Here is a 12,381-nt window from a genome sequence, read left to right as displayed (position 1 = left end):
GTGCTAACCTGTACGTGCCGAGGCCAGTTAATAACCGCTGGTAAAAAGTGCTGGACTCACAGCAGACACAAGGTCATCCAAACGTTCTGGAAAAACAGAAGACTCTCTGTCTTTAACCCTTCAGCTATGGTAACACATACCTCCACGGTTAAAATTGGAGCAAGGATTTCCCACACAAGGAAAAGTTTGGTGGCTTCTTAATAAGGGCATTCTTTTTTCATCAATGTTCTTGTTTTTCTGATTTCTCGATATTCTGATCCTTCTGTTTTCATTTTGCTCCCTTTTACTGTTCTTTAGTTCATTTTTGGCCATTTAAAATAGGATTCTTGGCAACTAATTCTTTTTTCAGTGATTCCTCAACTTAAAAGTCCCTTTCTTGAAAATGGATCCAAATTTTGAAATAACTATCAAAATGCTTAAGAAATTTTAGAAAAATAAACTCTGGCTGAACTGAATACTGCAGTATAAAATTTAAAGGAGACTGGAAAGACAATGAGGCTTTACTTGCCCTGCCTTGTACCAAGACATATGCGAACTGCTTGAGAAACCCAGAAACATGGTGATGGAGAGGGTTCCTCAATGGTTATCCTCCGCTCACGTGACATTTAACAGAGGGCACTGCTATCCCCAAGCCATATTTTAAGAGCTACCCAAACTAGTAATTTACCAAATCTATTTTATGGTTTACTTTAAAATTGATTACTTTCAATGCAGTATTAACAAGCAGCTCATTAATATATGTAAACAGCTTTCTCAGAATTTCAAATGCTAGGTCCTCACACACCCCTCCATATGGCCACAATCTTTCCTAATACTTCTAATAGCTAGGTCTTTTCAAAATGGATATAATAAATGCCAACCAAGATCAGAATTGAACTCTATTCTGTTGCCAAACTTTAAGTACATCTGTGGTTCATCTGTGAACTATTCATTGAAGCTTCAAGTGTTGAGGCCTCTGAACATGTTTTAAAACAAATAAACATTCTCCACACTGCTATTTGATGAGAACACTCACTGCATTAAGTGACTCTATCAGTAATTCAGGAAATAATGTAAAAAGGAAATAAAGCAACAGACATTTACGGAGCTTTGTTCTAAAAGCTTTACACAGATATTCTCATAATACTTGTAATAATTTCCTACCTCAAGGGGTGGTTACAGATAAGAAAGCAAGGCATGACCCAAATCTTATTGGTTACTAGGTGGGAAGGCCAGGAAAACTCCAGCCCGCTAGTGAGACTTAACTGGATATAACACACTGAAGTGTTTTTGGGTTTTTTTGGTGGTAGACTGCATATGTTATGTTTAAAGGAGCTTTTCACCTTTTTCTCCTAACGCTGAACAAAAAAAAGTCATCAAAACAATGAGAATGTACAAAGAGAACTATGCTAATAATTGTTTTCAAGGTAATAATAAAGTCTGCTTGCAATAAAAGGCTTGATTTGTTTAGTGATGATGGGATTTTATAGCTGTACCTATAACTGAAAAAAAAATTTACCTTTAAAATTCCTCCTGAAAAAGGAATGTTGCTGTTACTATGAGTCTGAAATAACATTAAACCTTAATCCTTGCTATCTCCATTGAAATAATTGTTTTAACAATTCTATTTTTCATTAGGCAAGGTTTCTAAGGAATATAATCATCTCATTATGGTAAATTAAACATTCTACCCTTGTATAATTTATTTGAGGAACCCATGAAAAATTACTATACAATTGGCAAGCTGTGACATCTGTTAACTACAAACACTGCTCAGACTTCTGCATGGAAAGCCTGTCTAACTAAGGTAGCACTCTTCAATTAGTACTATGATAATTGATAATGACTGTGTTGAATGTAGGAAAGACATGAGATTTTGACCACTGGGGCCTGAATTCTGTGGGCTTTGTTCCTTTTTTTTTTGGTCAGCTGGCCATTGCTCACTTTTTAAAATTTAAAATAATAATCCTTACTACATATTGACATCTATATAATATTTAGTATTATGTCACAAAGTAGAGACTGGGAAAGAAAGCAATTACTTGTGTAATAAACACTCAAAATGAATTTTTTAGGTTTAAATAATCTGATTTGATTATTTAAACGGGACATAGAATCTGAGGTTCTGTTTCATTTGGGATGGTACAAATGGCACTCATGTTACTGTGAGAGCTTTACTGGACTACTTATCTACATATGTCAGATGAGACTAGACTGTGTTAAGGAGCAGCAATGACCACGATTTAGCTATAGAGATGCTAAGAAAACTTGATCCTTAGTGAATCAAATGGGCCTATTTCAAAAGTCAAAGGGTTCATAATAAAATATAATTAGAAAATTCAGGTTTTGATGATCAATATATCTGATAGTATTTTCAAAGAATCCATAAAGTATTAAACTCATTTACCTCAGAGTTTAATATACCGATCATAAATTAATGTAGTCTATTTTAAAATGAAACCCAATCTCATTTCAAACAATTACTGTGTGTATGACATGTCTTCGGCCCTTCTAAAGAACAGAAAATGACTTAGGTCCTCACCTTCTCCTGAAACAGCCAGCTTGGCTGCCGGGGAAGCCACTCTCTTTAGACTAGCAGGACTTTCCGAAGAACCAGAATCCATGCTGAAAGAAGGGAAGAAAAGAATATTTTAATTTTTGTCTTAAAGGAAAATAGTACAAATGACACTGATTTTTCTCTTTTAAAACTGCTTAACTTTTAAAACTTTTAACAATCCGCAGCTAAAACTGTTGACTTAGCTAAGTTAAAAACACATGATAAGATGCTGACAAGGCCTAACTCTAAGCACACATTCCTGTTTTTCAGTGCTTGCTGTTAGACACAAAGCCTATGTACTGGTCTATTTCAAAGCATGACTGATAGATGCTCATCGAATAATTCTGCTATTTTTATCTTCTTAAAGTTCATAATTTGTTTTGAACATCTACATGGTTGGAATAATTTAAGCAACAACCTTGTTAAGGTTCCGTGCTATAATAAGGACCTTAATGAAAAAGATAATTCATTCTTCCAATTATTTCCCAAATTGCTTTGTTTGGGCTTTTCTAAGTACTCACATATATTTGGTACAGTACTGGGTACTAAACAGAGAGTCATAATCTCCAACCAATGCACAAGAATATTCCAGGTCTCAGGGTAGAGTTCCTTACTGTATATAACAAGTCAGTGAAAAACAAGATGTATGGGCTTCCACAAGGGAAAGAAAATGATCACCTAACTTTTTGTATTCATATACGCTAACTTGTGCAGTTAAAAGATACAGAAGACAAAATAATCCTGCAACTCCTATCTAGAAATCTTAACTAGTGTAAACAATAATTTAATGCCTAATATTTTCATCAAATAGAAGCAGATAAACACAAAAATACCTTGTAGATTTCCTTATGGGCCCTGAAATGAGTTTCACGTAAGACTTGGGGAACCAACCCTTCTGACCTTGAACTTCTCCAAACCACCACATGTCTTGCTGTTCCAGGACGGTGATGACATCATTTTTGTTAAAATTTAAATGGTTGTCTTTTTTGGCTCTCCAAGGATACAGGGCTTGCGCTTGTAGCCCCTCCACTTTTTCACCCTTGTGTGGGATAACATAAAGGACCCCTCATTACATTGTGGTTTGTTATCAATTAAGGCAGACATGTACCCTGGTACCTCCTCCCTAATAAGCACACACAAGCACACACAGAGCCACCAAAAACCCTGTCTGAGCACAGCAGGAGTGCTAGATGCTTCATCGTTTTTCAGTAATTGTTTAGTTCCAAAAGTAGAGACCAAACCTGCCAGCCTATTCACAAAGCCATTGTCTGGCCATCTAGAATTCTCTATTTAAACAAGCCAGGAGGTCATATCTATTCTGTTGCACCTGACTGTGTGCCTTTTGTATTTTGGTTCTATTTTTACTCTCTGGTTGCCCAGGGCACCTCCCTACATCCAATCCAATTTGGATTCTTTGTGGAGGATTAACACGGAACAGAAAGTTTATAAAATTTTGTGAGATAATCAACTGATATTTTAGTTTAGGTAGACACAGGGAAGTATGTCCTGCTTTGGACTGTGCTTGTTTTAGTTCCTTTTTAGAGAAACAGGGGTTTGGTTAGCATAAATTCATTCTAATAAGCATTTATTATACATCTATATGCAAGGCACCGTGAGGATTACAAAGATGAATAAAACATGGTCTCTGCTCCCCCAAATAATCTTCGGTGAAGCACTTTATTAACTATAAAGCACTATAAAAATGAACAGTATATTATTAGAAAGGAATTCACAATTAATGGGGAAGAAAGAGATAAAAACCACTAAATATATCACCTGGTAGAATGAAATATGTTAAAAAGAAGTTCCAACTATTTAGTGTGGGAACAGAGAGAAATGAGGTATAAATTCTGCCTGGGGGCATCAGGAAAAATTTCACAGAGGAGGCAGCATTTGAGTTGTGCCTTGAAGGATGAGAAGGATTTTGATAGGTAGGGCTTCAGAGGAAGGGCACTCCCGGCCAAGGGCATAGCACGGGCAAAGGCCTCAAGGTGGCACAAGGCAAAGGGTCCGAGAAGAGAAGGTGATCCGGGGCTGCGCATAGCCTAGTCTCATGGAGGGGTGTGGTAGGAGATAAGGCTGGAAAGGCAGGGTGAGGCATTTATCATCTTTTTAAAAACTGCAGCATAAAACCATTACAATATCTTAAAACATTTAATAAAAAATAAAACAATGTCAACTTTCCAAGACATACATCAATGGACAGGAATAAAGGAAAATGCCCAAAGAGTTAATTCAGTACCAATCTGTACTTGCCTTTGGAATTTATTTTTATATTGACATTTAGTTTTTTTTTTTTTTCCTTTTTTTGTCTTTTTTCGTGTCCGGCAACGGACCGCAACCCTCAGTGCCACGCCCGTACCGGACCGGGACCAGCAACGGGATCGCAACCCTCGGTGCTGCGCCCGCCCCTCGCTCAGCCAGTGAGCGGGAACCGGTCTGTATGTGGGATCCGAACCCTCGGCGGGAGCGCTGCTGCGCTCCCAAGCGGCGCACTGCAGCAGTGCGCCACTAGGCCGGCCCGACATTTAGTTTTGATTATGTCTGATAAATGGAGAATTTAAAACTGGTCAAATAGTTTCAGTATCTATGTTGATAACCTCTAAATCTTGGTCTTCATGGGTTCTCTCCACCTTAAACCTACAACATCCCTTCCATTTCGGCGGTACATTCCTTCAAGTCCGTCAGAACTGAGGAGGGTTCTCTGGATTTCAAACATCCCCAGGACCATACAGTTTTTATCTTTCACTTTTCCCCTCTGCAGTGAGTCTCCTGCCCTGACCGCCACTGATCCCACATCTCTCATTTACAGTCTAATCCTCTTGGCCACTTCTGTTGATTTCTCTCCCAAGAATGGACCCCAGGGTCAGCCATTCCAACTGTGCCCTCACTGGCATTTCAGAATCTCTCCCCCTGAGAAATCTTCCCCATGCCTGCCTTGTCAACCTTTTCAACCCCAGTGACCCCAGCCCAGGTCAGACAGAACACATGGACTCTGGGTTTGAATCCCAGGTCTGTCACTAATTTTGTGACTTCGGCTATTGTTTAATCTCTCTAAGTTTCAGTTTCCACATCTGTAAAACAGTGATAATACTTTCTTCAAAAAGTCAAGAAAGTGTAATAAGATCTACAGACAGTATTGCTATGACAGTAATAATAATAGTAGTAGGCTATTTTACTCTTAACGATTCCTAGTCCTAAGATATGAAGTACTGCTAGAGAGAGCTGAGACAATGTGCAATGACTGATCAGTGACAGAGTTGGGTTAAATTCTCCTTTGTCAGATTCCTAACTTGCTCCTCCTAAGTCTCTTCCTCTCTCCATAGGCCCTCAGGGCTTCCTCCTCCCAAGGAAGAGCCTGCCATGCAGCCCAACCTGAAATTCCGTCTCCACTTTATCTTCTCCAGTTTCTCTTCACCCCTCCTCACCCAGAAGAAGAATCCTGTCTTCTTTTCTGTGCTTTTAGTTATATTCTCTGATATGTGACCTTTTGATCCCCTTTCTCACTGCGACATGGTTGGCTCATGCCTTTCCCAGTGCCCTCCTCCACTCTGCTCCTTCTCTTTTTTTTTTTTTTTTTTTTTTTGACCAATAAGGGGATCGTAACGCTCGGCACGGTGTCATCCGCACCACGCTCAGCCAGTGAGCGCACCTATATAGGATCCGAACACATGGCCTCGACGCTACCAGTGCCGCACTCTCCTGAGTGAGCCACAGGGCCGGCCCTCCTTCTCTTTTCTTTCACAAATCTGCCCACTTTCTCACCGCTCATTTCCTCTTTACTCCCTTGCAATCTGGTTTTAGCCTCTCTTCCCCAGGTCACAAAGATGTTCTCCTTGCCACACTAAATGGTCTCTTCTTTGCCCTGACCACAGACTGTAATAAGCTTTCTAGAAACACTCTCTCTTGCCCACATTTTCCCTGTCCTGCAGCCCTTCATCCATCACCAAGCCACCATTACTGAGCTCGTGACATGTGGTAAATGTGGAGCTGGGACAGATGCAAAGCGAAGGACACCTCCTGTAAGTAGCTCCTCTTCTCCCAAGCCGCATAGTGCACATGCTCTTGTGTGTTTGCTATCTTCTCCCTACATTCTCTCTTCTTGGATGACCTCACACGTTTCCTTAGGTTTGATTATGATCTTGATGGGGTTGACTCCAATATATAATCCTAGTCTTGCCCTCTCTTCCACCTGCCAGATCTATGTTCCAATAGCCTGCCAGACAGGACCACATGGATGTCCCACCTTCCTTTCAACTTACCATGACTAAACTCTAACTCCTCCCTCTAACTAAAAATCGACTTATCTGCCTTCCTCATCTCCCTTTAAGGTGTAACCTGTTTCTCAATCCCAGGCCTCTTTCCCTTCCTCTTGGCTCCCACAGGTGCTAGGACTCCAACCTTTTATACTCCTTTGCAGTGTCTCACAAGTTCTCCTCTTCCATTTCTATGGGCACCTTTCTTCTCAGCCATCTAAGCTCAATCTCGACTTTCCCTTGCTCTCCCCTGGGTGACAGCAATGGTTATACTGCTGTCACCACCCTGCTGGACCTCCATGCCAACCTTCCTGCATATCACCTCAACATTAATCTGCCTAGAACCTGAATGCCATCCGGGTGTTCCAGGATCAGAAACTGTTCCTGACCTTTCATGCCTCCCAGATGGACATTTGCTGTTTGGTTTGATTATTTATAGAAATTTCATTCCTTAATCTTAATTGTATTAAGCAAAACATAAACATTCAAAATAACCACCTTTATCCTTTCAGAAATGACTGCTTCTTAGCAGGGCATTACAGAGTTTCCCGTTAGCCTGCAATCAGTCCATCTTTTCTGATAAATATTCAATGGTCTAGCCAAGGGGATTGACCCATGATTTTCCTTAAATATATGCTGATTTTCTGCCATAAAGCCTCTCCTTATAGCATTTTGTCTGCTATGTCAACATTCTCCATTGCTTAGTAAGAACTTACCCACTGTCAATATGCAGCTCAAATGCCACCTCTTCAGTGAAGCTTCCCTGCCCAACCCAGGCAGAAGTTTACCCACCTCTGAACTCCGACTATTCACACATATTTCAGGCTCCTGAACCAGATCTTGCGTTGCCGGCCGACCCAGATCCACACAAGGAAGCTTCCTTCTAAATGACATGGCCAACAAGCCCTGGCTGACGCCGTGGGCCCTGCACAGCATGCTAAGTGCTCACACTTTCACTGCTGTCTTTACCTGGCCAAGCACAGGAGACGGGGAGGAGCCAGTGGCTGTGGCTGGAGTAAAGGCTGACCTCTGCCTTAACTGGCCAGCGCTTGGAACAGTGAGAGAAGGCTGGGTTGCCCACACGTCCCAGTTATCTGTTTCTGGTTTCTCATTCATGCTGGTGGGCCACCTGGAACGAAAAGCACACCACCATAAAGAGCAAGCACTTCCTGATGCACGAGCTTTTAACGCTCAGCAAGGTACAAAAAAAAAAGGAGACGGTGATCTATGAGCCTGTGTCACACAAATCCAGTACAAGTAAGTGGCTTTCTACAGTCAAAGAACGAGAAGAAGAAAAATGAGCACAGGGCTTAGGTTTGAGTCTGAGCTTCACATACTAGTGACAACCCTCAGGCAAATTCTAACAGTTTCTCTGAATCTGAATTTCCACATTGATAACATGGGAACAATATTCTGCCACTTTAGGTTATTTGGGAGGGTCACATGAAATACTGAACAGGGAAATACTCTGTAAGTCTACAGTATCAGAGAAACGTCCTCATGTGATCATTATCATTTGGAATAACAATAGCTAAATGAGCAAAAAGTTATATGCCACGTATAAAAACCACCAGCTTGGCAGCTAGAGCTACTCAACACCACTTCTCTATCCCATCCATCCTCAGCAAGCACCCAGTCATATGCCTACGCACCATGGTAAGTAGAAGTAGCATCCTTAGAGTAACCAGTTGTCCTGGATCTTGGGGGCAGTTTTAATTTTGTGATTTTATAATCTTAGGTAAACACATCTATGTGAGTGCAGATCTAAATGCAATTTACTTTTTACATCTTTAAAAGACATATAAACGAATGTGAAAATCAAAATAATTCCTTTGACTGCACATCCTGCTTTTTGGTTTGGGAAATAAGAATCCCATGATTATAGCAGGAGAGCTGCACACCACACATTTACTGAGGAAGAGTCATACTATTTGATCCACAGCAAAACCAAATCCTGGATAACATGGTATTAGTTTTCTATTTTAGCCTAAGCTTTAGTTTAAAAAGTCAGAACTTTTCAATCAAGATCAAAAGAGGATGGGAGAGTCTCAAACTGGAAGGCAGTTTTTTCTCCACTTGGAAGGCAATTTTTTTAAAAGCAAAGATTAGATAATAAGAACTTTCTTTACCACCTTCAATCTTTTACATGAAAATGAAAGTATGAAAAACTTGCTATTCCTTATATCCTTCCCTCTACTTCCTCCTGCCCTTGGCCATTATTCTCCTTTCTTCCCTCTATTTGTTCCATCTGATCTTTCTCCAGCAATATGTCTTGACTCTTTACCTTCGATTTGTTTCTTCAGAAAAATGATTAGACTTGAAAAAAAATTTAAAACACTTCTTACTCAAATCACTCTTACTTGCATCCCAGTATAAAATATTTTTAGACAACTGCATATCTAGATCATGTCCTTATAACTGGAAGTCTAGACAGCGGTTTCATCTGTCATTTCAAACCTCTGCTTACACCTGGTTCTGTTAATGCCATTTCCCAAACCAAGGGCACACACCTCTTCACCCCAATATACATTTGTATAAGACTAAAGAAAGCAGAAAGCTTTAAAGGAAACAGCTTTCTATCTTATTCAAAACCACATGACTGAATCTAATTTCTGTTTCTGCTCAACAAAAAAGTGCTATTTACATGCAGGAAATGACTCAATATTTGCTGACTTACATGGATGTCAAAATAGATTATTAGGAAACTGTATTTCTCCATTTCTTCCACCAGTATAAAAAAGGCAGATAAATTATTGAACAAAACAAGATAACAGGCTTTATTTTGTATCATGGTAAATCATTACTGAGCAATAATATCATTAAATACAATTCAGAGACCGTAATCCAGATCAGTAGACCAGCCAGAGAAAGGGGTAATGAAAATGAGCCCACCCCCTAGGTGGAGGGACAACCCAAGACTATAAAAACACTGAGAGGCAAAATTAAAAAACAGTACTAACTTTGGATTTCAAAAATAATCAGAAATGGCATGCCTACACGTACGTGGAGCTGAAGTCGGCCCAGTTGTTAGGGGTTGTGGAGGGCTCTGAAGAGGTCACTGCAAGGGGAGCAGGGGTCTCACGCACAGCCAGTTTTGGGGCAGGAGCAGACACTGGATCAGTCACTGTTTTGACTGGAGCAGGAACTTCGTTTTCTGGGATTTTCTCTGCATAGTTTGCAGGGAACCATCCTGTCTTTCCTTTTAATTCTCCTCCAAGCCATCCCGGTTCTCCAGTTTGGCTTTCATCCACCTGTGGGGAAAGTCACACATTTAAGTTAAGTGGAAATAAATCAACCCCCAATACCCCAAACACCCTACTACAACAAAGTCCCAAGTCTCTGCCAATTTTAGACTGACACGAGGCATAGAAATTTCTTCACCTTACTCTAAGTGTGGGGGAAGAAGGTCTCTAATCATTAACTCTGGAGAAACAGTAAGTGCTATAATTCAAGTCCTTACTCTTTATACTTTTTTGTAGCTTTTTTTTCTTTTTCTAATAATGGCAGTTAAGATAAAGTGCCTGAAGTCCTCAAGCACATAGTTTAAGTTTTTAGAGCTATTTTGAATTGGAAAGTTATCCAATAGTCTTCAACATTCAGGAAGTGATGTAATTATTAAAAACAATTTAACTTGGGTTTATTATTTAAAGTTGAAAGCAAAGGGAGCAATCAATACAAATTTAGTACTCTAAAAACCTCCAAGAGCTAAGTAGTATTTATTCAGCATAAGGATAAGAAAAATAAAAAACCCAGCCTTAGATGGCTTCCATGGGTAGCAAAGCTGAATGCTGTGTTTAGCCCTTGAAAAGCTCCACAGACACATGATGAGGAAACTAAGGAGGTGATTATTTATAGCAATCATCAATTTCAATAAGGTCCTATAGTTTTCTTCTACATAAATTTAACTTTAATATTCACAAAAGTGTACATGAGAATATAGAATTCTGCTGTTTAAAATTTTCACATAGCTATTTATTACACCAAGTGCTTTTAATGTTTGCTTTAAATGATTTTATTTTAATTCTGACTCAAAAAGATCATTCAAAATGGCCAAAATGATTCTACTTATTTTTACAAGTTACCCTTTCTATTTTACGAGCAACAGGAGAACGACTTCGAAGGATGATTACATTCACTATTAGAAAATTATTTTCATTACTATAAGTCAAAGTAAGGGTCTATCAGAGATCTTATCTTATTTTTAGCCTTCATATATTACCTAAGGACATAAAACATTGAACTCTTCATTGGACATTAACATGGCTTTTTAGAATCATAGAAGTGAGTGGGTAGGGTCTTTAACAACAATGATTTTGGAAAATCTAGAAAAATATCAGTTATCTAATCCACTCAAGTATTCGGTAAAAACCAAAATAACACAAAAAGCTATTAAACAAACCAAACATCTACGCCTACTCAATGTACAGTGAGTAACAGGGTATAATTAATACTCATTAGCTTATCTGAATAAACAAACACTTGGGGTAGGGGTTGCTTGGGTCTTCTTTCATGTTAAACTTTGAGCTATAGTTCTCTGATTTGAGCTTCTGGCCCGGTCTCTACTTTATCCTCATTCTAAGAAATAGTCTCTGGTTGGTTCTCTGTATGGGAGTCCCCTGGTCTAGGAGAAAACAGAATACCTAGCTTTCTACTTAATTCTACAGGTTATTTACAAAATCTTCAGCAAGTAGAGGATGCCTGCTTGCTTCTCTAACTTAAGAAACCTTTATTGTCATGGAAAAAAGCAATTTTTAAGGCTGAAATCAAACAACCAAAAAGGAGTTCCCTTGGTTAGAATGCAATAAAACTTCCAAAGGCTCTAGTTTTGGTTTACAGTTCCACCATTCTTGCTCACACTTTCACCCATCTGAGCAAATCATCCACTTTTCGTTTGACTCCCCCTCACTGTTTTGTTCTTACTTCCTTTTATTTTGGCAGCCCCAATTGTTTCTCTAGATGAGGATTTAAGATAACTTATTTCCTACTTGAGTTTTTTATGCTAAACTTAAATAGCTAGATGTCTTTCCTTCCTCCTTCATACTTATTGGTGATATTACAACACACTGTAACTTTGCAGCGGCTCTGCACTGGAAACATAGCTGTTTCGACCACAGTCATGCCAGGGCCTCCCCCGCTTCTTAGTAGGTTCAACAACCAAGCTCAGTCCCCTCTACTCTAGGGCCAAAGGTGATGTCAGGCAGGAATGAGTTAGGAGCTTAGGCCAAACACACAATGATTGAGCCTCAAGACAGCAAAGTGTAATAATCAAGAATAGGGATCCGCAATTAGACTGGCTCAATTTATTTATTTATTTATTATTATTATTATTATTATTATTATTATTATTATTATTATTATTGGTGACTGGCTGGTACAGGGATCCAAATCCTTGACCTTTGTGTTATCAGCACTATGCTCTAACTGAGCTAAGTGGCCAGTCCTAGACTGGCTCAATTTAAATACCAGTTCTACAATTATTAACTGGTTGCCTCTGGGCAAGTTTAATCTCTTGATGCCTCAGTGGTTCCTTCATCTATAAAGTGGGGATAATAACAATACCTGTCTTGTTATGGTGGTTGAGAGGACTGC

The 12,381-nt window shown here is 39.4% G+C and overlaps 1 protein-coding gene across 2 annotated transcripts in view; it reads right to left on the bottom strand.

Moving 5' to 3' along the window:
• Nucleotides 1–12,381, bottom strand: part of ITSN1 (intersectin 1 (SH3 domain protein)) — a 146,014-nt gene that overhangs the window by 55,825 nt on the left and 77,808 nt on the right. For both annotated transcript variants that reach the window (XM_008570921.1, XM_008570920.1), the window contains exons 20-23: nucleotides 9,796–10,043; nucleotides 7,762–7,921; nucleotides 3,370–3,575; nucleotides 2,522–2,604 (exon numbers count right to left, since the gene is read on the bottom strand). In XM_008570921.1, the coding sequence (XP_008569143.1) occupies nucleotides 2,522–2,604; nucleotides 3,370–3,575; nucleotides 7,762–7,921; nucleotides 9,796–10,043 (697 nt within the window). The remainder of the gene's footprint in view (nucleotides 1–2,521; nucleotides 2,605–3,369; nucleotides 3,576–7,761; nucleotides 7,922–9,795; nucleotides 10,044–12,381) is intronic.

This window comes from Galeopterus variegatus, unplaced genomic scaffold (genome assembly GCF_000696425.1).
Source record: "Galeopterus variegatus unplaced genomic scaffold, G_variegatus-3.0.2 Scaffold643, whole genome shotgun sequence".
NCBI lineage: Eukaryota > Metazoa > Chordata > Mammalia > Dermoptera > Cynocephalidae > Galeopterus > Galeopterus variegatus.
The sequence above is the reverse complement of the archived record's forward strand: the minus strand, read 5'-3'. Positions and strand labels throughout refer to the sequence as shown.